The 27,582-nt window shown below is 39.4% G+C and overlaps 1 protein-coding gene across 3 annotated transcripts in view; it reads right to left on the bottom strand.

Moving 5' to 3' along the window:
* The window catches only part of LOC138755631 (matrix metalloproteinase-16-like), a 258,984-nt gene that overhangs the window by 151,334 nt on the left and 80,068 nt on the right, over positions 1 to 27,582 (bottom strand). For 2 of the 3 annotated variants that reach the window (XM_069921980.1, XM_069921981.1), the window contains exon 2: positions 11,312 to 11,460. The exons of the other annotated variant lie outside the window; for it this stretch is intronic. In XM_069921980.1, the coding sequence (XP_069778081.1) occupies positions 11,312 to 11,460 (149 nt within the window). The remainder of the gene's footprint in view (positions 1 to 11,311; positions 11,461 to 27,582) is intronic. 3 annotated transcript variants of the gene reach the window in all.

The raw sequence follows: 27,582 nt of genomic DNA, 5'->3' as shown, positions 1-27,582 counted from the left end.
AAATGTAAACCTTCCGATTCAGATTCACTGAAGTTGTCTCTGAACTCAGGGTCAAAGTTTTCCCAAGGTCAGACTAGAATTCCTCTTACTTCTTTAGGAGTCTGGTGTTTGCTCTGGTGATCTTGCCATGCTGGTACATCTTAAGGTTTACTCAGGACCATAGGTGGCCAATTATCCCACTGGAAAAGACACTGAGACACCAGAATATCTCAGGAGAAAACCATCCCAAGAGAGCAGCATTCATTCCTCTTAACACTTGCTGCTCCAGAAGAAGGTATAACCACTGCCATGTGCTTTGAGCTGGCCATCTCCTGCCCATTGTGTCTTACACTGTTAATGTACCTGAACTCTTTGGCCTGGAAAATATAGTAATGTTCAGATTTCTCCATGTTGGAATGGGCCATGAGGCTTTCCTATTCCAAATATTGAACTCTAAATTAACCTGAGGGAGATGCTTGTATGTGATTTAAGGTGGAAGATCATCTTGTGGTGCCAGAGCAGTAGGTAAAAGATTTCAAGCTTTGAAAGCTCTTTGATGATATCAGTATCTGAGTAAGAGATACTCAGAAATTTAATTACAATTTAATTTTGGGAATCAACATGGCTACTGGTCCACAAGCCAGTGCCACTCAAATATACACATGTAACCAATTAACTTACTCACCCATCTTTATATGTGGGAGGAAGCCAGAGCACCTGGAGGAAACCCATGTGGACATGGGGAGATTTAAACACGTAACAGCTATACTACCGAATTATGCAAGAAATTGGACCTTCCACTAAAGGTTCATGAATCAAAGATTCTCTACTTACTTGCTTTTGCTACATAAAAGGCCCCATGACAATAGAGAATGAAGTGGATCATTTTCTATATATTGGGAGTTATTTCTCTGCAAAAGGAGAACAATTATGAAATTTATTACTGTCTCCTGTGTACAAGGACTCTAATCTGAGGATGAGGTTTCAAGCATCAAGTTCTGGTTTATTGCCATCTGATTGTACATAGACAAATTCAACCTGATGAAACAGTGCACCTCCAGACCATAGTGCACCCAGTACACCTACACACAAATGACATAAATACATAATGATCCAAAATAAATATGCATAAAAATAATTTACTGATTTCTAGAATTGTTCAACAGTCTCACCACCTGTGGGAAAAGCTGCTTCCCAGCCTGGTAATCCAAGTTTTTACACTCCTGTACTTAATTTTTTGAAGGTAGTGTCTCAAAGATACTATGGGCTGAATGGGAAGGGTCCTCAATGATTCTCTGACCCCTCTTTAAACAACACTCACTGTCGATGTCATCAGTAGGGAGAAGGGAGATGCCAGAGATCTTCTCAGCAGTTTTAATCACGTTCAGTACTGACCTCTGATCGGATATTTTGCAACTACCACATCACACTGTGATGCAGCCAGCCAGGACACTGTGCTCCTTTTCAACCTCCTTAGGAAGTATAGGCACTGCTGAGCCTTTCTGATTAATGAGCTGGTGTTGTGGGTCAGGATAAGTCATCCTTTAAATTGTCATCAAGGAACTTTGTGTTCCCCATTCTCTCGATGACAGAGCCATTGATTTGTAGTGGGGAGTGGCCCTTCGTCTTCCTAAAGTCCACAATCATCTCCTTTGTTTTGTCTAAGTTGAGACTCAGGTTGTTGCCTGTCATCCTCCTCTCTGACTCAGGATGAGGTCAACTATCATTGTATCACCTTGAAACTTGGTGATTCTGTTGGAGCTGAACCTGGCGGTACAGTCATGAGTCAGCAGGCTGAGCACACAGCTCTGAGGTGCACCAGTGCTCAGTGTGATGTGGCTTGAGGTTTTGCTGCCACCCAGACAGACTGTGGTTTTTGAATCGTGAAGTCCAGGAACCAGTTGCAGAGAGGAGTATTGAGTCTCTGCGAGGGCAGTTTATCCACCAACCTCTGAGGTATGATTATGTTAAACGCCACGCTGGTCAATGTACAACAGCCTGGCAAATGAGGCATCGTTCTCTAGGTGGGTCAGATCAGGGTAGAGTGGAGGGTCAGGACTATAGCATAATCTATGGATCAGTTTGATCAATAGGCAAACTGGAATGGAGTTTTAAAGAGATTGAGGGGAATGTTTCTTTGACAGAATGTGGTGGAAATCTGGAATGTGCTGCTCGTAGAAATGTAAATAGATTTACTGTGTTGAAGAAACACAAGGCCTGAAAGGTTATGGTCCTACTGTGGAAAAATGGGATTAATGTAAAAGGGCAAAGAGAATGGTATGGATGTGTTGGGGCAAAAGTCTGTGTAAGATTGTAACAGTTGGCGCATTAGCAGGAAGTTTTATCTGTGCAATGAGATATTTTTTTAGAGTAATCAGTTTTGCTCCTGTTATGATGGATTTTAGCCTGAATAACTACAGTCACAAATTCTCAGGCAACCTCATTAAGCTGGATCCAACAGTTGAAAATGTAGAAGGGTAGCAATGCTCACTTTTACTAACTTTTGTTAAGGAACACACATTCTTCACCAATTTTCAAAATTTGCTGAGTTGCCCAACTCTCTCATTAGCCTTAAAAAGAAGCAATTTACTCTCTGCCTCACTTTAGGCATTAAAATTCACTAACTTACTTGAAATGTTAACTTCTGTCAACTGTAATTTTTGAATATGATCATTATTTCTTATTGTGAATCTATCAGTGAAATTAATTTTAAGCAACATGTAATTGAGAAATTCTCTTAAATTAAGATATTCAAAAAATGTTGCCTTCCTTTTCCATTTCCTTTATCACTCCCTCATTATCCAAAATGTTTTTCTCTTTCTGCATCTCTCTTTCTGTCAATGAGCCATTGAATAAAGTCACATCCAAAGCCAATCAATTATTTTTCATTGATTGATTAGAGATAGAAAGAGACCCTATTTGTTGTCAGTTGGTGTATCAACAACTTGGTGGTTAAAACATTATTTAGCTGATAACAAACAGTCAGCCACAAATTGGCCTATTTTCCTCAAGATTAATAATTCTTATACCCAGGAATCAAGTCTTGAATTATAAACAGCCTGAACAAATTTCAGTGAGATTTTCTGGATTCACTGTGAAGAATATCTTGAGACCATGATTCACAATTATTCTCTCCAAAAATTCCTTGTTATACTTTCAGGGATAATATTCCACTTCATTAAATTCCAAAAACAAACATTCTATAACCTAATGTCTTCTCCAAATTGGTGAATCAGTACTCATCCACATTGAACAATTAAACTCAGATGGTATCTTCAATGCCCACCGCTGATTGTGGGATGGTAGTCAAATCACTGAATGAGCTGCCCAAGACCAAAAGGACATCATTGTGAAACTAGGCTTTCAGCAGGTTGCTGCAAAAACTAGTACAAAGGGTAAGTACGTTAACCTTCTTCTCGCCAGTCTAGCTGTTGCACACACATTGTGCATGAGAGTATTAGTAGGAGAAATCACCACAGAGACATTGTAACAGAGTTGCATTTCACTACAATCCTTAATCCCATGACAGACCATGAGTTGTTTCAACAGAAAGTGTTGATAGAGAAAAAAAAATCAATAATAAAAACAGAAACAATTAGACAGCATTTGTGGACAGAGAAACACGTCCACAGATATGGCCTGATTAGTTCAGAGCTTCCAACAGTTTCTTTGTAAAAATGCAAGTCTGGAGGCAGCACCAGGCATATCTAAAAATGAGGTGTCAATCTGACAAAATGGCACCACAAGATTCCAAATTTGAAAAACATTAAGAACAGCATGTTGTGCCCAGAAATCCATAATCTACAATGAGTCGATCAAATCAACCCTCTGCAGTCCAGTCACATGAGGATGCAAATGATGGAGAATGTAAAAGCAAAGTGAAAAAAATTGGCTCCAAGAATATCCTCATCACAGTAGGGATCCTTCAGATAAAAGGGTTAAATATTTCCAATAATTTTCAGCCAGAAATGTCAAATGGATGCTTCATTTTAGCTTTTCACCTTGATCCCTCCCATCACAGTTAGTAAACCTTCAGCTAATTTAATTCACTCCAAAGGTTATAAAGAAATGCCTAAGGCACTGAGTAAAGCTTTCAGATCAGCCAATCTTCAAGGTGTGGCGGTGAACGCTTTGCAGTCTAGAAGCAGCAATGCCTCTGACCAAGCTATCCTTCTTCAGTTACAATGTTGCCACCTAACTAGCAATGTGGAAAATTGCCCAGCGTTATCCTATCCACAAGGACAAATTAACTCCCCAATAATCTATTCTCATTCAGCAGCTAAATAATGGAAGATTCTCTGGACAGTTCTATCAAGTAGCATTTGGAAACTATTAATTGGCTCAGAGACTCTCATTTTGGCTTCCACCAAGATTATATAGTGCCAACTTTGGTCCACATTACTGAATTCTGGCATGTTAAGTTAAGACATGACTGAATGTGGCATCAGGATACTCTGGTAAAAGTGAAGTCAATGGAAGTCAAGGGGATAGCACTTCACTAGCTGTGGCTGTGTCCTGTTCAAAAGGTTGGTTGTAGTTGCTGGCTTTCAATTATCTCACCCCTAATACAGCACTGAAAACATTTACAGGACAGTACGCAAGTATTTCATCCAAAAACATCTTTTCCATCATAAAGTCAAAAGTCAGGATGTTCACTATTCAGATTAATTTTGAAAATCATGAGAAAATAACAGGTACTCCTCCACTTACGATGGGGTTGCGTTCCCACAAACCCATTGTAAGTTGAAAAAAATCGTAAGTTGATCAAGAATACAGGTATACTTTGACAGTGTTGTATCAGTCCCTACACTGATCCCACTGTCCCATTCTCTCCCCACAACCCTTTATCAGTGGCAATGCCCAGCTCTCCCTCGACAGTGCTGTATCAGTCTCCACACTGATCCCACTGTCCCATTCTCTCCCCACAACCCTTTATCAGTGGCAATGCCCAGCTCTCCCTCGACAGTGCTGTGTCAGTCCCCACACTGATCCCACTGTCCCATTCCCTCCCCACAAACCTTTATCAGTGGCAATGCCCAGCTCTCCCTCGACAGTGCTGTGTCAGTCCCCACACTGATCCCACTGACTTGTTCTCTCCCAACAGTGCTGTATCAGTCCCTGCAAGTTTTCCGACTGAACTGAAAGTGATTGACCAAGATGACTACAAAGAATTCAACTTAGAGGAATTATCAACGTTTATTGGAAAAATCAAACAATGCTTGCGATGACCTTACTTTAACGGATTACATGAAAGTAAATAAAGACAGTCACGCTGTTGTACCATCGTAACTTTGAAAAATCATGTTGGACCATCAAAAGTAGGGAAGCGCCTGTAAAACAGACTGTATTTGCATCTAGCAAGGGCACGGGCAATATTTAGGCTTTGAATGAAAAGCAGCAAGCAACATTTCATCACTGTATAAATGCAAATAATCAATCATCTCCAACTACAGAGAGTATGATGACATCATAAAATAGTCTCACCATCAACATCCTGGGGGTTACTTTTTGAACAAACGATTGGAATAACAGTATAAATACTTCATGAGCTGGTGTCAAGTTAGGTTTAGTGTGGCAAGTAACTGCTCCTGCACCTCAACCTCAAATATTTGCAAACCATTGGAAAAGAGTGTGATAGCATACCACCCACTTGGCTTGAGGGTATCAGCTCCAACAGCACATTTACCATCTGGTTAAAAGCAGTTGAATTGATTGGCTCCCAAGCCACTACCCCATGATCAGGGTATGTGCCCATCTGCCAAAGGTACTGCAGTTATTCAGCAATACTGACCAGTGGGTCCATGGCTTAACCACACTATGGCCAGCTTAATCAAGTTAGAACTGGCTCTCATGCATGGATTGGACTGAAACTTTTCTGTTGCCACCATTTGGTTTAATGCAGGCGTTCATGGTGAATGGGTACATCAGAATACTTTATAAAACATGGAAATTGCTTCTTGGGTACTGAGGAGTGACTACGATAATCGGTGTGTTTTGCAAACCAAACCTGTGTTCAATAAATGAAAATCTTCATGGGTGGATTACATCTCCACATTGAAATATGATATCTTCAATGTGATAAGAGTGCAGAAATGGAAGCATTAGGAAACACCCTGTAATGGATCATCCAGATGTTTTTGCTCCCTGCTGATTGGTGCCAAAAGAGGAGGAAGTGGAATTGAAAGGGTGTACTCTTCCCTGATGCAGATGTGTGTGGTAAACACTGTGCTGAAGAGAGGTGGGTTTGTGACTTGGTCTGAATTGTTCTTGCAGAAGTAGCACAGATAAAATGTCATCCTGCTCTTTATCAATGTTCTATGGCTGCAATGCACGCTGAATGTCCTGAAAAATATGGAGATATTATTTCAGTCACTGCCATGTTATTTGCAGAAAGTTACATCCTTCTGCTTAAGCAAATGGTGAATTTTTTGAAGTAATACATTTTGATTTAATAAAAGGAATGCGAGACTGTATATTTTTAGATCCAGCCTGTAGCTCCTTGAAACAAAAATGCAAGACTTCTTAATTGTTCCAAAAGGTTTATTGGGGTGACTAAATGGTGATTCCCCAGAAAACAAACCATTTCTATCCAGTGGAAGTTAATTACAAGAGGAGGTAGAATAAAAGAGAGAGGAGAGAGAAATTAAAGTTCAATAAGGGGACCACATCGCTGGTTGAAAGTATTTCTTTTGAGGCACTATTGCTATTATACAGCATGTTTAGCTCTATTAAAAAGGGATTTGAGGAAGTCATGGAGACAAAAGGTTCAAATTAAATACAGGAGGCCATTTATATATCTGCTAAAAGGAAAATGTCTTAACATTGCTTCTGCAATGACTGTCAAATACAATGAGTTGAACTTTCTAGGCCTAGATCCATCACCCAGAATTACCCCCTGCAAAATCCTCGCTTCCCAGATATGGATGTGATGAACCCACCTGAATGGCTGGAAGAATTGCAAACTCCACTGAGGATGCCTGAGCAATAGAGAGAAAAGTAACACTCTGTGCTCTCTCTGAATGAGCACGATATGCAGTTTAGGACATCCAGCTAGAGGAAAGTCCACATTAAGCTAGAAAGGGTGCAAATGCACCAGAAAATTACCAGAACTGGCAGGCTTACTTTATAATAAAAACACACCAAAATGCTGGTCTTTTCAGTGTCCATAAAAAGCACAGATATATTGCCGACATTTTGGGCCTGAGTCCTTCTTCAAGGAATAAGGAGAATGAACTAAAGGCAGGAAATCTTAGAAAGCCTCAACATTCATATAATGTTGGCTGGGAGAGGAATCCAGACCGACAAAAAGGTGTTCATTCAATATGATAAAGGATGAGGTAAGAATTCATCATGTTCATGGAAGAGGAGGCAGGGAACAGAGAGAAGAAGCTGGTGGAAGGCGAAGGGGGAAGAAGTGAGGGAGAGAATGGCATGTCTTTAATACCAACCAGATGTCAAATAATATCTTTTACTTTCTTATGGCAAGACGTGTAATACTACTTAGGTGGAAGGATAGAAGGATACTGCTCTGCCCACTCATGCTCAATGGTTATGTGAAATTATGTCTTGCCTAGAGAAGATCCAATGCTCCGTAACTGAAACAAATTTGAATTTTCAAAATATGTGGGTACCATTGGTGAACTGTTTTCAGAAATTCTAGAACAATAACAATTTTGGTGATAATTTTAGGGGTTTTTTTTGCGCTTTCTTTTTCTGAAGCAGAGTGACTAATTTTTTTCGCCATACAACTCCGGTCTAGGTAGTGAGGAGAGGTATTATATACAAGAATAAATTATTTCTTATCATTCTTTAACTTAGTCTATTAGAAGTGTAGGGAGGAGGTGTGAGAGGAGCATCCCCTGTAGGTAGGCCCCAAGGGCCAATTGGTGGGGAGGGAGGAGTGGAGAATGGAGTCATGGACGGAGTGGTCCCTGCGGAAGGTCGAGTGGGGAATATGTGTCTAGTGGTGGGATCATGTAGTAGGTGGCGTAAATGGGGGAGGAGGATGTGTTGGCTTCTTCCCATTTGCTTCCACCCCAACCTCAAATTCACTTTGTCCATCTGTAACAACTCTCTCCCTTTCCTCAATCTCTCTGTCTCCATCTCAGGAAATAACTCTCGACAGACATCTTCAATAAACCCACCAACTCCCACAGCTACCTCGACTACACCTCTTCTCACCCTGTCCCCTATAAGGATTCCATTCCATTCTCTCAATTCCTCCATCTCCGTCACATCTGCTCCCAGGATGAGGATTTCCAACCTATATCAGAGATGTCCTCCTTCTTCAAGTAACATGGTTTTCCCACCACCATCATCAACTCAACACACCCACACATTCCCCATTATTCACACATCTTCTCTTCCCCCACACGTAACAAGGACAGGATTCCTATTGTCCTCACCTACTACTCCACCAAGCCTCTGAACCCAATATATCATCCTCTGCCATTTCCACCACCTAATACATAATCCCAACACTGGACACACATTTCACTCTCCTCACCTCTCTGCCTTTTGCAGGGACCACTTCTTCCATGACTCCCTTCTCCATTCCTCCTTCACCTCCATTTGGGGCTCCAAACAGTTCTTCTAAGTGAAGCACCATTCCTCTTGTGAATCTGCAGGGGTCATATACTGCACCTAGTTCTCCTGTTATGGTCTTCTCTACATCAGAGAGACTGGACTCAGATTGGGAGATTGTTGAGTATCTCAGCTCCGTTCGCTGCATTAGCACAGATCTCCCAGTGGCCACTCATTACAATTTTCTATCTAAATCCCTTGCTGACATGTTTGTGCATGGTCTCATCCACTGCCAAACAGAGACCACTCACAAATTGGAAGAACCACACCCTATCTTCCGACTGGGCACCCTCTAACTGGATGGCATCAATATCGACTTCTCTGGCTTTTGTTAACCCCCTCTTCCCTTCACTTCTTCCCCTGTCACCTTTCCCCAGCTCTTTCTCTCCCTTCCTTGTCTCTTTTTACTTACCTTGTTCCTTGTCATATCCAACTAACACCTTTTGTTGGTCTGGATTCCTCCCCTATTGCCTGGATTCTTGAGATTTTCTGAGATTTCCTACTTCTGGTTCATTCTGCTTATTCCTTGAAGAAGGGCTCAGGTCTAGTGGGTTAGTGTCACCCAGTGCGGTAACTCATGGTGTAACCTCTCCCAACCATGAACCTCCTCCCATACCAGATCATACAGAATCCCTAGTAATTTTTTTTGTACCAAAGTTACTCGTAAATTGTAATTCCCAAATATCACTGAACGTAGCGGCAATAGTAGTGTGATAAACAAATAGCAAAATTTAAATTCCACCTTTAAATTACAATATCATACGCACAGTAGCAACAAAAACAACAGCGCGTGCTTGTAGCGCGTGCAGATGAAACCATGTGATTCAAAGCATCACTGTAATTGGGTAATAATGACAGCTCTGATCGGAGGGCATTAGAAGGTTCAAAAAGTAAATTAGCACAGAGTTTGAGCCTTGTAGGTATATTGATACATGAGAGCTGGATTTACGAAAATGTTTTTGATATTATAACTACAAGGATATTTTTATTAAAAAATAATACATTTCTGCTGAAACCCTGCACAAATTTTATAGATAATCATTTTGGTGTCAACCCCCCACCCCCCCAACCTGATAGTGTCACCCGGTGTGGTCTGCACCCACTTAGTGACGCCAGGGCTCAGGCCCGAAATGTTGGCAATATCTCTTTGCTTTTTATGCCCACTGAAAAGAACAGCTTAGTATTTTGATGTGTTTCTACAACAATCAGTGTCTGCAGTCTTTCATGTTTCACTCAGCCTGAATTATAAGGAGAGAGTGGATAGGCTGGGGCATTTCTCCCAAAGGGGGGTACTTTTATAATGTCATGAGTGCCACAGATAATGTAAACAGACAGAGTTTTCCAGGATAAGACAACTTCCTCATACAGAGGGTGATGAGATTATGGAAAAAGCTGTCAGATGAAGTGGATAAAACAAGGACAATTGTGACATTCAAAAGACATTTAGACATGTAAAGATTTAGATAGACATGGGCTGATTACAGGAAAATATTATTAACGTGGCCAGCATGGACAAGTTCGCCAGAAGGGTTTGTTTCCATGCCGTAGAAATGCATGAGTTGTTGACTATTTCTGTTGAAGGTAATTAAAAAGCACAATAAAATATAATTTTAGAACATTTCTTTATAGTTATTTTGATTGTGTTTATTCTTACCATGCAATAAAAGAAGGGTGAATGGGAAACGGCCAAAAAAGAAAACTCAAGATTGACTAAAACGTGTTTTTTTTCTCTCTTTCCCTGTGACTGTAGCTGACAATCTCTACTGAAGAGATAGGTTAACTTCTGGATACAAAGAAGTGTGAATGAGAATCTACATTCTATTGCTTTGTTATGTGGCACATTTGGACTCTTGTGTACTGTACTTCTTCAATCCTGTTGACTCAGCTTCAGGCAGGTACATTTTCAATGCTCAGTCCATCAATTTTATTAAAATAGAGCATTAATTCACATGGAGATTATCTTAATGGTGGTTTTGGCAAAATTCCAAGTGCATATATCTAAATGTGGTTTTCACAATACTACCCCATATGACCCATGTGCTATATGGGAAGGAGAACCAAGAACAAACACTTGTCTAATTGCAAGAGATGTTTAGATGTTTCTATTCTTCACGAAGGATTTTGTTTAAATCATTTTAAAGTATAAATTAATACTGCTGATAATGTTTGGTTTCTTGGACATTTACCTGTTTGCCAAAAATATGACCTTGTTCTTATTTCCAACAACACCAATGATTCTTAATTGTTGACTGGAACTGTCCCAAAAGATTCATACTGTAATGTTCAATTTTTCACAACAACTTTGGCTTCTCAAGATCACCCTGGTCTCAGACAGTATTTCACAATTCTAATTTGTATTCAACTTCATACTATTTTCACAGATTCAATAAAGTGACAAATTATTTTTAAATTATGCACATCTGCACCTCACAGGCCTGTCTAGAGAATGGTTTTACAGAACCATGAATCGGAAATGCAACAAACACTTGATCTATGTAATTGCAAGATAGCTTCTGAATACAAATTATTATTATATATTCCATGCTAACTCTGAACACTACAACCACCATGTTAGTATGTAGCATTTTCCTTTAATAGGAAGCAGAGAACTTGTATTTTCTGGTATTATTGAAAATGACAGCAATATTGCTCTGTGAATTACAAGTAGGAGTTGTTTGGTTCCTTCAAGCAGACATATACAGCACTTGGGAGCTGGTTCTGGTTGAAGAGGTAAAGAGATGTTCCTTACTCTATTGTGTTTTCATCCAATGTCCCCGTAACATTAATTCCATAGAATTGCTGCATAGCAGCTACAGCTGAGTGCATGGACTGTGAAGAACGCAATACTGACATTCTGGGTCCACTAGCTTGAAGATAGCCGTACTTCTGTAACCATATCTGCAAAGTAACGAGAGATGCAGATTAATCAGTCCATACAGCCACTACAAAAGCATTCAGATAAATTACATCGAATGAAACCAATACTTTTACGAGCAGAGAATAGGAGAGCAGAGGGACAGGCTCCATGATGCCAGTCCCATCTATCTGCACTATATCTCCGCCTTTTCTGCTTCTTCACATATTTGTCTAATGCCTCTTAAACATTGCTGTCAAATCTACTTCCACCAACCCTGCCCCTCTCCCTCCTCTGGTAGCATGTTCCAGACACCTACCACTCAGAGTTCCTGCGAGCTGACACATTAGAGACCCCTCCTAGAACTAGCACATTGAGGCAACTGTGAAAAAGGCACACAAACACCTGCATTTTCTAAAAGGTTTGAGGAGATACAGCATGTCATCAAAAACTCTATTGGATGTCCACATATGAACTGAAAAATATACTGACATTTGCATCACGGCCTGGTTTGGAAACTAGGGTGCACAAGAGCACAGAACACTCCAGAAAGTGGTAAACCTTGACAAGTGCATCATGAGTATCGACTTCCTGTGATACATTGCCTCAAGAAGCCAAATAAAATAATAAAGGACTCCCATCACTCTGGTCACAATCGCTTCTCGCTGCAACTTCACGTAAAAAGGTACAAAAGCCTGAAGTCCAGTATATCTTGGTTAAAGAACAGTTTTTAATCCAACAGCTATCAGGCTTGAGACTCTTGTAACCATAAACTACTCCAGGACTAGCAAAAGATCTGTCTGATCAATTGAAATATGAAATGTTTTTTTATACTAACTGCTCCTATGAATATTTATCTGTCCTTTTATATTTATAATCTTTTCCTGTCTGGGCATAGGTAATTTAATTTATACCAGTGTAGTTGGGGATATCATATGTAACTGTTTGGCTGTAGCAAATAAGAATTTTAGAGCAATTGTACATATCTATATGTATGCAATGACAATAAATTCTCATCTCATCATCATAAAAAATAATGCTTTTAACTACTCCTTTAAGCTTTCCCCCTCTGATTTTAAACCTATGGTATGCACTTTTAGTCTTTGACATTTCCACCCTGCAAATAAAAAAAAGATTCTGACTATCTATCCCATGTATGGATCTCATAATTTTATAAAATACTGTATATCAGTTTATTCCACATTATCTGATACTCCAGAGAAAACAATCCAAGTTTGTTCAACCTCTCCTCATAGTTAATACCCTATAATCCAGCCAACATCCTGGTACACCCTTTTAAAGTCTCCACATCTTTCCATCAGTGTAGCAACGAGAACTGCACACAGTCCCCCAAGTGTGACTTACTCAAAGTTATAGTGTATATAGGTGCAACACGACTTCCCATCTTCTAACGAAAGCATGCCTTATGCCTTTTTTTAATAATCCTCTCCATCAATGCTTCTCAGAGATCTGCCATTTACTGTATTCTTTCCTTTTGCATTTGATCTCCCAAAATCTATCACCTCACTTTTGTCTGGATTAAATACCATCTGCCATTTCTTCACCCAAATTTCCAAATGATCTGCATCTTGCTGTACTGTTTGTCAATCTTCCTCATGATTCACAACTCCACAAATGTTCATGTCATCTGCAAATTTACTAATCAGACTACTTTTATTTTCATCCACATACAAACCAACAGAAATCTCAGCATTGAACCTTCAAGTTTAAAAGAAACACCCTTCTCCCTCTTCACTCTTCTATGACCAAGCAGATTTTGGATCTGATTTACCAAACTATCGTGGATCTTACCCTCTGGACCAGCCTACCGCGAATTGTCAAATACTTTACTAAAGTTCATGGAGACAACATGCACAGCCTTACCCACATCAATCACCTTTGTCAGTTTCTGAACTATGTATATGGAACGTTAAAAGAGCAACATCCAGCATTATCGAATGAGATAAAACTTTAAAACATCCACGAATAGATTAGAGAAGATAAAATGCTGGTCTCTACCCTCAGCACCATGCTAGAATCAGATTCAAGCCTAAAATCAGAAACACATTCTTTCAGCAAGATCCATTGCTCCTAAGAAAATCAACTAGGTTGTTTAAAATGGAATTAAGATAAGGCAGGGGTTATCAGGTTGGAGAAAGTACAGGGAATTGGCATTAAAAGATAAAGTGCTGCCAGAACAAAAAAGACGCAACAGACTTCACAAACTAAAAGGCTTGTTTCAACTTTATATAAACAACATATTTTAAGATGGAACTTCAATAAAGATTCAAAACTATTAATGTTAAATGATCATCCAATGTTACGGCTCAATATAAGCAACAAGATTTTTAAGGTTCAGTGATCCAATTTTAAAATGGCATTTTAACGAAGGTTTTAGCTGGCATTTCTTTGAAGAAGTGCTCTTATGAGCTTCAGTAGAATCCAAATTTATTATCATGAACAAGTCATGACATTCAGTGTTTTGTGGTAGCATCATTGTCCAAACATTCATATTATAACCATCCTTCAACATTACTATAAGAAAATTAAATAAATAGTGCACGAAAAGTGTCTTTGATTATTCAGGAATCTGATGGCAGCAGGAAAGAAGTTGTCCTTGTGTCATTAAGTGCTTGTCTTTAGGCTCCTGTACCTTTTTCCCGATGGTAGCAGAGTGAAGAGGGCCTGGCCTGCATGGTGGGGGTCTTTGAGGATAGAGGCTGCTTTTTTAAGACACTGTCTCCTGTAGATGTCCTCAATGGAATGAAATCTAGTGCCTGTGATGTTTCAGGCCGAGTTAACCACCCTCTGGAATTTATACTTATTCTGAGAGTTGGTGCCTCCAAAGCAGGCAGTGATGTAACAGCCAGAATACTTTCCACGGTACCCCTGTAGAAGTTTTCGCTGGTGACATACTGAATCTCCTCAGACACACTCACAAAGTATAGCCGCTGGTGAGCCTTCTTTGTGATTGCATCAACGTGGAGGCTCCAAGACAGATCCTTGGAGATGTTGACACCCAGGAATTTGAAGTTCTTGACCCTCTCAACTATTGAGCACTAGATAAGGACTGGGTTGTGTTCCCCTAACTTCCTCGAAGTCCACAATCAGCTCCTTGTTTTTGCTGACTTTGAGCACAAAGTTGTTGATGTTACACCATTCAAAGAGCTGATCTATCTTGACTGCAGGTGTTAAAATCAGGAGGGATTTTCCTCTGTTCAGTATCCAAGAATTATCAACTTCTCAGGTGCAAATGACGGAAAAAAAGAGGCCAAGTTCCATTATCGGACTATCATTACTCTGGTTTGGGTCTCTCTTATTACAAAAGAGAGAGAGGAGTCACAAGATTGATTTCAGGTTGGGCAGATTTGTTGCACGAGGGGAGATTACACAAAACAGCCCTGACATCTTTAAGTATAATGAGAGGCAAAATGTATAAAATTCTCAGGGGCTACATGCATTTGATGATTCCCCTGGATGGAGTATTTCAAATCAAAAATCAGTTTCATCATTAGAGCCGTTCCTTTCTGCACCCAAATTAATCTTTGGAATTCTCCACCCAGTGCTGGAGTTTAATCAAGACAGAGATCTTTAAATATGTATTTTTATTTATATCTCAGGGGAATCAAAAAATATAGAGTCCTTGTCAGAAAATGCATTGAGATAAAAGCCATAACCTTACTGAATGGCAGAGGAGGCTTGAGTGACTGAATGGTCAACCTGCTTCTTAACCACAATTGGAGTCATGCTACAACTAGTGCCGGTACTGGTGCAGACCTGGGAAAGCGCTCCTCCACGTGGTCCTACCGTCTGGTCATTAGGCCCTGTAATGATTTTAAATGCCATTTAGAAGGAGCCGGAGGTATTTTTATTTTAACATGGTGATGGCCAGTGTAGACACAGTGGGCTGAAAGGCCTGTCTCTATTCTCTCTCCCTCTTCCTTTTTAACTAAGGTCTGAAAGAATGAGGCAAAGCAAGAGTACAAGCCTGAAGAAGAAAAAAAGAGTTGCTTTATGTTTCTTTTCTAAGCATACAAATGTTCTTTCTTTTCAAATATTTTTATTTATTGATTTCAAAATAAGCAATCATAAACAAAACATTTATGGAATACATAATATTAATAACAAATTTTATAATTCATCAAGCTATAAATTACATATAATTCAAAATTACATCAAAAAGTGAGAAAAAAGATTTTTCCACATATAGCGTGATTCTAAATCCTATTCCATAACTCAAGGTGTCCGACTAAAGTAAATAAGTATTTCAAACATAGAATACAATGGCAAATAAAAAATTTCAAAAATAATATTATGTCCAGAGGTTATGAAAATAATTTAAGAATGGTCCTCCCAACATTTGAAACTTTATATTTGAATTATTAATTGAATAATATATCTTTTCTAAATTTGAACATGACCATGTCCCCGAGCCACGAGTGGGCAGGGTAGCATCTTTCTAATTAAACAAGAGTTCACGTCTATCCAGGAGAGATACATGTTGTTCTGAATAATAACCAGAAAAAAACAAACAGCTAGCATAATTCAAACCTTTGAAATCTACATAGGTTTCAGGAGAAAAAATTAGGGCAGTGAAGCTGTGGAATTCTCTGCTGAAGAAGATTCTGGAGACTTAGTTGGTAAGAAAGTTCAGGACAGATAATCTTGAATGTGAAAGGAAACAGGTGATGTGGGGTTGATGCAGGAAAGGTGCACTGAAGCATATCAAACACTCTTATCAAACAGAGGAGCAGGCACGAGAGGCCGACTGGCCTGTTCTTGCTTCTGTTTATATTCTGCTGAGGCATAACTGGGTCTGGCATCATACAAAAACCCCATCTCAAATGCTGGAGTTCTGAAGAGAAAGGATTAAAACTCTGAAGCATATACTGGCAAGATTGTCATAAAGTTACAGAAATACAGAGCATGGAAACAAGGCCTTGAGTAACATGAGAGACACAGGAGACTGTAGATGCTGGAATCCGAAGGCAAACAATTTTCCGCAGGAACTCAGCAGGAAAAGCAGGGAGAGAAAGAATCAGAATTTATTGGCATGAACAGGTCACAAAATTCATTGTTTTGTGGCAGCATCACAGTGCAAACCATTTATAGAAACCACCTTGCAAAGTAAATATAAATAGTACAAGAAAAAGTCAAAGAAAGGCAGTGTCTGTGGTTCATTGTTCATCCAGGAATTTGATGGCATTGGAGAAGAAGTTTTCTTGTGCCATCGACTGTTTGTCTTCAGGTTCCTGAACCTTTTTCCTGATGCTAGTAAAGTGAGCATGGCCTGGGTGGTGGGGGTCCTTGAAGATAGAATAGTCAATGCTATGTGCCAAAACTCTTCACTGATGCCGTTTGACCTTCTGAGTTCCTCTAACAGATTGTGGTTGGCTTCAGCCCAACATTCATCCCAAACAGGTAGTCCAACCAAGCTAGTCCCATTTTCCTGAATTTGACCTATAACCCTCCAAAACTATCATATTTATGTATCTGTCCAAATGTCTTTCAAAGCTCAATTTTAAAAAAACTTTAAAAAAAAATTTTAAGGGTCATTTTGTATCTTCCTCTGGCAACTTATTCCAAGAACCCATAATCTTCTGTACGAAAATGTTATCCCCTTTAAATCTTTCTCCTCTAACCTTGAACCCGTGCTCCCTAGTTTTGAACACCTAGACTGGGAAAAAAGACTCACCATTCACTTTAGCTATACTCCTAATGAATTTACATACCTCTGTGAAAAGTCTTGCTTCAGCCTCAAAAACCCAAGGGAAAGAGTCCCTGCCTATCCAGCATCTGCTTGTAACTCAAGACCTCGGGTCCAAGTAATATCCTTTATTTTCTTCACTTTTTCCAGCTCAGTGATATTCTTCTATCACTGCCAACAATACTCCAAATATGGCTGCCTACCTTTCTCACAGCTGTAACTTGTCAAGAGTGACATTTTCAGGGAACTTTGCACTGTACTGCAAGGCTTCTCTGTCCTACCACACTCTCCATTGCCCTACTATTTCTGAGCAAGTCCTGCTTCATTTTCATTGACCAAGATGCAACATCTCACACTTGTCCAAGAAATAATTCTGTCTGCCAGTCCTTCAACCACTTCCCCAGTTCATCCAGACCCTGTTGCAATCCCTTCTTCACTATTCATGATATGTGTGCTTGGGCACACACTCAGCCACATAGGTTCAGATGAAGTCAGTGACAACCATGGCATATTCATTCAAGTATGAAGATGAATCCTTGAATATAGTCCAATCCATCCATTTAAAGCAATCCTACAGAAGCTCCTCTGTTTCCCTCGACCAAACTTCTACTGTTTTAACCACTGGTGCTGTTGTTCTCAGTCTCTGCTTATACACCATGTGGCACTTTGTCAAAGGCCTTGCAAAAGCCCATGGAGACCAAGTCCTCACCCTGCCCTTGTCAATCCTACTTGTCACTCTTTCAAAAAACTAATTTCAGTTTGTGAGACATACTATCCCATGCATAAAGACATGCTGACTATCCCATTGTGTAAACACTCCTTGTCTATGCAAATATTGGTCAATCCCATTCCTCACAGTAACTTTCCCACCATCAGTATTAAGCTGACTAGCCTGCAGTTCCCTTCTTAAATCAAGGCACAACATTAGTCACCCTCCTGTCTTCCAGTACCTCACCCATGGCTAAAGATGATGCACAAATCTCTACCTCGGCCTCAGCAATTTCTTTCTTAGCTTCCCACTTGACTTAGAAAAACGTTACAATGGAGTGAGAATTAACATGTTATTATAGAAAAAATCTTAAACTGACATATCCATTTTGGGTTTGTTTAGTTCAGTGGTTCTCAATCTTTTTTTAAAAAAAATCATTCACATATCACTTTAAGCAATTCCTTACTAACCGCAGAGATTCTATGGCATAAGATTCCATTGGGGCTCTGTGGTTACTTAAAGTGGAAAATGAGTGGGGGAAAAAAAAGTTGAGAACCACTGATATACCAGTAGCTAGTAGCATTTTCATTTGCATCAGGAAGTGATGCAGTACAGTGCAAAGTTCCCTGAAAATGTCTTCTATAGAAGAATAGAAATGAAGGAGAATACAACAACCAACTGAAAAGTAGCATGGAGCAAGGGTAAAGATGACATTGCCATTTCGCCACAGGTGTGCTTGTCATTCTAATAGGGCTGAAGGCAGGCTTGAAAGGATAGGAAGTCATGTTGGGGAAGCATATTTGTATTTTTACCTGAATGGTGACGAATTTGGAAAAGGGGAGGTGCAACAAGACCCAAGTCTCATGCTGCATCCGTTGTTGAAGGATACATGCAGGTACAGGAGGCAGTGAAGAAAGGAAACAGCATGGAGATCTTTATAATGAGAGGTTTTGAATATAGAAGCAGGGAGATCTACCAGATTGATTCCTGGATGCCAGGAATAATGTATGAAAAAAGATTAGATAGACAAGGGTTATACTCACTAGAGGTTAGAAGAATGAGAGAAGATCTTTATAGAACATTACAGCATAGAAAACAGGCCATTTGACCCTTCCAATCAGCTAGTCCCACTGACTTACTCTCATTCCATTACCCTCCAGACCTCTCCTCTTTATGTATTTATCCAATTTATTTTTAAAATCAAGATTGAATCTGCATTCTCTACATTCCACACTCCCCACCACTCTCTGAATGAAAAACTTTCCCCTAATGTTTCCCTTATAACTCTCCCCTTTCAGCCTAAAGCTATGACCTCTCGTATTTATCTCCCCCAATCTAAGTGGAAACATCCTACTCACATCTACTCTTCTATACTCCTCATAATCTTATAAACTTCTATCTAGTCTCTCCTCATTCTTCTTCGTTTAATCTTTCCCGGTAACTCAACTCCTGAAGACCCATCAACATCTTAGTAAATCTTCCCTGCTCTTTCAATCTTATTGATATCTTTCTTGCTGCTGGGTGACCAGAACTGCACACAATATTCTCAGTGTGGCCTCACAAATGACTTGAATAACTTCAACATAACATCCCAACTTTTATACTCAATACTTTGATTTATCAAGGCTAAGATGCCAAAAGCTTCCTGTCCACACGTGAAGCCACCTTTAGGGAACAATGAATATGTATTCCCAGATCGCTTTGCTCCCCAACACTCCTCAATGGCCTACCATTTACTGTGTACGTTCCACTCTGATTCACTCTTCCAAAGTGCAACATCTCACATTTATCTGCATTAAATTCCATCAACTATTTACTGACCCAATTTCCTAGCTGGTCCAGATCCCTCTGGAAGCTTTGAAAATCTTCCTCACAGTCCATGATGCCTCCTATCTTTGTGTCAACAGCAAACTTGCTGATCCAATTCATCACATTATTATCTAGGTCATTTATATAGTTAACAAACAATTATGGTCCCAAATACAGATTCCTAAGGCACACCATTCGACACAGACCTCCAGTCTGAGAAGCAACCATCCACCACCACTCTGTTTTCTTCCACCAAGCCAATTTCATTGAAACAAATCGAATTCTGACAGAACGAGACAGGTTAATGTGGGAAGAAATTTCCCAATGTTGGAGAGGTCCAGAACAAGGCCCACAGTCTAAACCATAAGCTATTTATTACTGAGATGAGAAGAAACTTTTTAAACTCAGCGTTGTGGACTTGTGGAATTCCATACCACAAAAAGTTATTGAGGTCATTTTGTTAGATACATTCAAAAGGATATTGGATGTGGTCCTTATGGCTAAAGGGATCAATGGGCATGGAGAGAAAACAGGATTGAACATATTGAATGATGGAGAAGGCTCAAACAGCTCAATAAACTTCTCCAGATGTTATTTTGTAGGTTTCTTTGTATCTATGTCTGTCTCAGTGGATGGCTGACAGTCCATGGTCTTTGGAGGGTACACAACTAATAGTTGTTTTAACATACACAGGGATAGGTCCTGGGGGACATAGTATGCCTATGCAGACCTATTTGCTTAAAAGTAATTCCATTTAATTGAATATAATTTTTACATGGTAAAAACATCATAATAAGCTAATAGCATACAATAGGTTTGCAATACATCCAGAATTCAATGAATAATATTCAACAAAAATTGACATAGCTGAAATACGCGCACACCCGCGCGCATACACATGCTCAACCCTCCCACTCCCAATTTACTGGGAGTAATAGGAAAAGGGTTAAATTTGCTATTTCTTCCAGCTAGTGTGGATGACCTAGCCTATGTGAATCAACCATCCCTTTCACATTTAACAGAATCAACCATGTGGTGTGAGGCTAAACTCGAATGATTAGGAACCACAGGCTGTTTTCCCTGAAAAATGATCTAAGCTATATCTCATCGAGGCTCAGAAAGTAATACACTTTGAATTGTAATTAAATGCATTTTCCACAGTTATCTCTTAACATGAGTAGAAGCTGGGATAAGCATCTTGGCTCTTTTGACTTCTCAGTCAATAAAGCTACAGCTCATTCATTTTACCTCAGATTCACTTTTCTGCAATAAGCCCATATCTTTCAATTTCTTTCATACCTAAAAATCTACTAATGTCTAAAAATTGATTCATTTCTTCCTCAAGTGTTCTACGTTGTGACTTCTCCATGACATAATAAATAGGCAAAGCATTTATACAGAGCACTGGCCATGACTTTGTCTTCGATATTTTGACTCCATTCTCCACCTTTTATGGACGCTATCCTCTTTTTACAAGTGTTTTCCAATATTATGTTTTAAGAGCACTTTGGGTTTTTTAAAAATATTATCCACTGGCCTTTATTGTTCTTTTTAAATGTTTTACTCTTTGTACATGCACCATCTATTTCTCATTCAGGCCCTTTCACCCACAAAGTTGTGCTGAACATGTTCTTTCTTCTTTTTAAAATATTTTTTATTTAGTTTAACATATAAATGCATACAATATTTTAAAGAAAACACATAACAAATCATCTCATATACATACATACAAGTACAACAATAAAGAAAAAAATTGATGGAACTGCACTGACACTTCCTTGATCCACATAAGAAACAACTAATTGAATTAATCTATGATAACCATGTCAAACCCATATTAAACATGTCCCTACCTTAGAAATTACTAGGCTTTCTCAGAGCCTTCTATTTTTCTAACATCCAAAAAGACCCTAATGTATCCGCATCCACTACCATTGCAGGCAGCTCATTCCACGCACCCTCCACTCTCTGTGTAAAAAACGCACCTCTGTACCTACTCACCAGCACTTTATTTTTTGAAGAACATTTTGTTTTCATTTTGGAGCTATTTATTTAGTACTCCATTTATCTCATTTATCCATTTGCTAGTTCTGATTCATGTGTCTAGAATAGATTATGATGGTAGTTCAGTGTGAGAATGCAGCTAATCTTTTATTAAAACACAATTTCATTGTAATTTTAATGAAATTATCTCTTTTATTATTCATATTATGTTTGTTAGATCTTCGTGGAAAACAATATACAACAGGGCACAAAGAAATAGGAAGCAATAAATTACAATGAGAAGATATTGTTACAACTTTTGGATATCTGAAACATTCCTTAAAAGTTTACTACCAATTATAAAAATTAGCATCAACCACTGTTGGTATTTCTCATCCTTGAATAAGATTGTGTTATGTCTGTTTACATATCACAATTCTTCTGGCTGATCAGCTTTTAATAAACGACAGTGTTTCATATCCAATTCAATCCACTGAATTCTTTGCACTCTTTGTGCCTCCTCTACATCAGGGAAACCAACTGCAGATTGGGTGACTGCTTCACTGAACGCCTGTGCTCTCTTTGTGGAGCCAAGCTAGAACTCTTTGTTCCCAGCCATTTTCTCTCCACTCATCATTTTCACACAGACATGTGCATTCTCTGTCTCATCCATTGCCAGGGTGAAGCTAAATGTAAACCTGAAGGAACAACATGTCATTTTCCTCGCCTTAAAACCAACAGCATGAAAATTGATTTTTCCAATTTTAGGTAATCCCACCCATTGTTGACATCTCTTCTTTAACTGCTCCCATTCTCATTTTCCTCCAAAATCTTTCCTATCCTGCCCCTCTGTGGTCTCCTCTCTTATCTGCCTCACCACCTCTCCCATGTTCTTATGTACAGCATCCTATCATCTTGTAATCCCTACCCCCTTTTATGCTTGTTATCTCCCCTCAGTTTCAATAAATGGTCCCATCTTGAAATGTTGGCTAACTCTTTTGCTTAGTCCCCTAGATTCTCTGAATTTTTTTCTAAGTTCAGCATAGGCTCATAATGAGGTAAATTCTTCATCCTCACCCAATAATGTTAAACTTCATTCATGTATTGAAGAAAAGATGCAGATAATATAGGTTTGCAATCAGACAGATCTTCATGAACACAAAGGCAAGAATTTTCAACAGACAGTAGCTCACATGGCTGTTCCAGATTATCACATTGCATTCACGTGGGAATGTAATACTTTGATTCGTGAGAGCATCCTAATGTTACTATCATGTTAACTACAGCAACAGTAAATATTGTCATCTAATTTTACAAAATAATTTTACAGATACAAAAAAATGTTCATGTTTCTTGAATCATGAAGTTATGGCATTAAATTAGCAACCTGGGAGTCGAAGTTGTGCTTAAATCAACAAACATATCTTGTAGGTGAATAGCTGGCTTTGCAATTGAAGACCAAATTAATTTACTAATGTTGAGAGCAACCAGTCAGGATAGAGCAACCGTTCAGTGTATCTAATTTCAGACTGATGATAAATTATTGTTTTTACCATTTTATACTAATGTTTATAGAACACATCAGAATCCCAAAAATTGCAGAAATGTTCATTAGTAATTTTTCAGTCTTTACCAAGTGGACAAATTATGCCAATAAATTGGAGATCAGAGCAGATATGGATAAATGAAATAACTATGAATGAATTAATCCAATGCCATTCATTCATGGGTAAACTCTTTGTATTTACTATTATATGACCTAATGAAGATTACACAAGGCAGAATTTTTAAAAGGATGACCACAACAGTAAATTTAATATCGTAAAACATCCCAAGGCGCTTCTTGAAATATCATGACATAAAATTTGGCCCAGTCATGCATAGAGATTTGAGGACAGGATATAGCAATAGCGGCAGCTTAAAAGGAGGTTTGAGGACAGAACTCAAGAAAATGGGGCTTAGGACACTGAAGTCGTGTTCTTCGCTGTGGACTGAGCAAAATTGGGTTGCTTTTGACAAACTTAATACGTTCCTTTTGAAGTGACTCACTAGGTAGATGAAGGGAATGTAATATTTATGTGTTTAATGGAGTTTCACGAGGCATTTGAAGAAGTGTCTCAAAGGGATTCTTCCAGAATTTGAAGTGTATACCTTCAGAGGACAGAAATGAATATAAATAGAAAATTAGTTGATAGGAAACAGGCAATGACAGTGAGTGTATTGCAGATGGTTGACATCTTAAATAAAAGCAAATCATTCTGGAATTGTTCTGCAAGTTAGACAGAATCAGCAATGGGATAAAAAGCATTAATGTTTCTGATTGATGACTTTTCATCAGAAAGAGAAGTGAGATCTTGAATTACAAAAGCCACTTTCACACTTGCAAGTGATCCCAGGAATCAAACACCAATCGGCCATTAAAGTTCCAGTGTGAAAGCAAAATCAACTCAATGTCAGCGTTAGATAAAGCCTCAACCCCTAGTACAATCCCTGGTTGCAATCAGGCAACTGTGAAACAGGTAATTGCATTGAGGGATTGAAATGACCCAAGTTCTTCCATGCGTGCAGGAACTTAGCCATGGGAAAGTTGCGAGGGGGGGGCGCGGGGGGGAAGAGAGAGAGAGAGAGGGGGGGAAATAAATACCAATAGTGGACAATTTTTAGACAATATGGGATATTTGGTAGCACTATAGTGGACAATTTATAAAGAGTGTGGGGAGAAAATCAATGGCAGACCTGACTTCCCAGAATGCTGTGCAGCAGAGAAACCTCTCTATGAATGCTCCATGTATGCAGCTGGGCATACAGCCCTTTCTCTGCCACATGGAATTCTGGGAGGGTAGGTCTGCCTCACAATATTTATAAATTATACACGATAGGGCTATCAACTTTCCCATGCTATATAAATTGTGTGCTATAGCGCTACAAGCTTTCCCACTCTGTATAAAAATTGTCTGCTATTGCTATTTATTGCTTGTACTTTCCCACAGTCCCTTACAAAGGCTTATAGGTTGGCACAACAACATGAGCTGAAAGGCTCATATTGTGCTGAACTTAAAGCTTAATTATGTTATAATTAGGCATGATTAATTTTGTTCAAATATAAGATCATAATACATTGATCAGGATTTGGGGCAGGTCCACCATCACTCAATGCGTCATGATGTCACCAGTTGAAGGTAGAACAGTCCTAACCCCAGGGATGGCTCCTTGCAAGTGTGGAAGTGTTCAGTGTCCCAGTTAGGAGTGGTCAAGTGTGAAAAGCCAAATCCCCATTCCTATCCCAGGACACTGAATAGGCAATTTAGTGGGATGCAAATATGAAAGGGGCTAAAGAGTCCAAATGAGGATCCAGAATCAAGACCACATGCTCTTCACACATAAATAGATCATTTGAAATCAAGCTCAGAAAATAATCTCAACATTTGCAGATATTACAAAAATCAATTTGTTAAAAACAAAATGGAAATGATCATAAAATTCTTCAAGATAAATGGTAGATACAACAATAAAAAGGTTGGCATATCATTCATTTTGGGAGAAAAACTGAATTCAAATAAATATTTCATACAAAGGCACAAAGGGATCTTCTGATGGTACATAAATGTATCCCCTCCCCATCTAAGAACCTTTCTGAATTTTATGACAGATTTTTTAATGTATCATAAACGCTATTGAATTTTAAAGTGAAATTGAAAATAGCTGATACAAGGAGACAGTAATAAGATAAACCAAGAGAACTGTGAGTAAGGGTGTTGTGCACACTCAGGTGACACAGCACAGCAACCTCCTTGTCAGTCAGCCACACCTTCAAGTCCAGTCTCAGTGCCTTGCTCCCCATCAGACGCACTCACAGTGCCCAGCATCTTGCTCACCATCAGTTCCTTTCCCAAGGTCAGAGGATCAGCACTTTGCTCATCATCAGTTCCTCTCTCAGAGAGAGAGAGAGAGAGAGATCCAACATCTCATTCATCATCAGTTTCATTCACACCCAGCTGTCAGTCTCATTGCCATGACCAAAGTTCCAGCACACATTTATCCTCAGGCCTACTCCCAGGGCCAGTGGCTAGATATATGATACAGTCAGTCTTATTTAGTGCCAGATTAAGGTATTGCAAGGCCTGTAGTATTTATTTTAGAAGGGACCTAAATTGCGCTGGTGTAGTCCTAAATAGTGCCAGCTGAGGTGAGGGGGAAGTGTGATGGCCGAGCACAAAGTGCTGGCTGCGCAATGAAAGGGAAATGTGACTGCAGCGCTCCTCCCCCAGAGAGAGTTTCTGATACCAACCCTGCATGTTCGTTTTGATAAGTTTTAAATAGTCTTAATTATTCTTAACAAAATGATGCTAGCTTTCTCAGATCACTATATAGTCAGTGATTACCAGTGGCATATCTAGAGAACATAGCGCCAATGGCAAGCAATGAAATTGCACCCCCCCCGCCCCGGTTAAAACTTACTTTGTTGTGGGCTAAATGCACTAAACAACGAACCAACTCACGGGTGTTTGATTTGGTAAGAACAGGAAGGCCTGAAGTACCAGGCTTGCTGCCAGTCGTCAGAGATGACACCATTTCCGAGCCAAACATCGCGAAGTCCGTTGGGAGTGAGGGAGCTTTAAAAACATGCATGAAAGTTGAATAAGGCCGTTGGTCTTATTCAACTGCAATGACGAGAAAGTTTAGTTCGTCACTAAGTGACTATAAATTATACATTTTGCACTTACACTTAATCTGAAATTGCTCCCTCCCCTTCCCAAATGTACTTACACATTTTGTTAAAACAAAACATCTTACAGCAGCAGGCTCAATGTGGGATCAATGGCCACCTTTGTTACCCATAATCCTCCATGCAGCTGGATCCGCTCTGCCAGCACCATGGAAATGCAGAGCGGTTCCAGCTGTGTGGGGGATTATGGGTAATAAAGACTGTCAGTCCTCTCGCATCGAGCTGTCGTCATGAGCTGCCAGGGCAGCCCTGCAGGGGTCTGATCAGATGCTGGTGCAGCGCTCCAGTGAACTCGGGCAACTCTGCACCTCTGCTGCCATGTCAGGAGTTAGATGGGGGATGGGGTCAACAGACAGCCAGGGGTAGGAGACAGGCAGTTGGGCAAGGCGAGGACAGTGGCACCCCTCTTTTGAGGTTAGTGATTTTAGCTAATTATCACCTTTAATCAGGGTTATTAACACAGTCCATCAGTGTAGCCTCTGTACAAAGATGAAAACAAAAATGTTTCTATAATTCATGGTACATAAACGTGGGGGCTCTTGAAAATCCAGAACCCATACATAGCATGTGCTAATTTCGCTACTAATCCACCCCTGATCCTATTCCACATGCCATTTTCCCAATTTATGACTTACTGTCTTGTGTTTCCTATTTCTGTATGTAACAAATGCACTGAAATTATTTTGTCACGTTCTAACAGTTTCCTGCAATGTGTTTTGCAGACCAACTTCAATGCAACTTCTAAGAGAAGAATGAAGAATTTATTGATCTTGAATCCTCATTGAGAAACTACGATGAAAGCTTTGTACAAATGATTACCATGAATGCTTTTTCTTTAATGCTCAAGGCTGAGGATTAAAGGAAGATGAATAAGTATTTGAAGTGGATGAGAATGCAGTGTTAGGAATCGGATACATCCAAGGGTTTTGGATAGTCTTGGTTACTTTTGGATGGAGCAAGCACTGAAATGATAGTCGAACATCCACACTCCAGTGCTGAGAAATTCACATTAGTGTAGTTATTCGTATTGAAAAAGAGAACCAGTAATATGATAAGCTGAAAAGGAGACATTTTAGAAGCTAAACAACAAAATAAATGCAAGGCTAATTTTTAGTAGGCTTTTAAAGACAACAGCAAAATTGGCTTGAAGAAATCACACAATAATGTCATGGTCTAAGAATTCAACTTTTAGAGGGGGGAATCGTATTGAAACATTTCAAATGTTGAAAGGC

The sequence above is a fragment of the Narcine bancroftii genome, chromosome 2 (assembly GCF_036971445.1).
Source record: "Narcine bancroftii isolate sNarBan1 chromosome 2, sNarBan1.hap1, whole genome shotgun sequence".
NCBI classification, from domain to species: Eukaryota; Metazoa; Chordata; class Chondrichthyes; order Torpediniformes; family Narcinidae; genus Narcine; species Narcine bancroftii.
The sequence above is the reverse complement of the archived record's forward strand: the minus strand, read 5'-3'. Positions and strand labels throughout refer to the sequence as shown.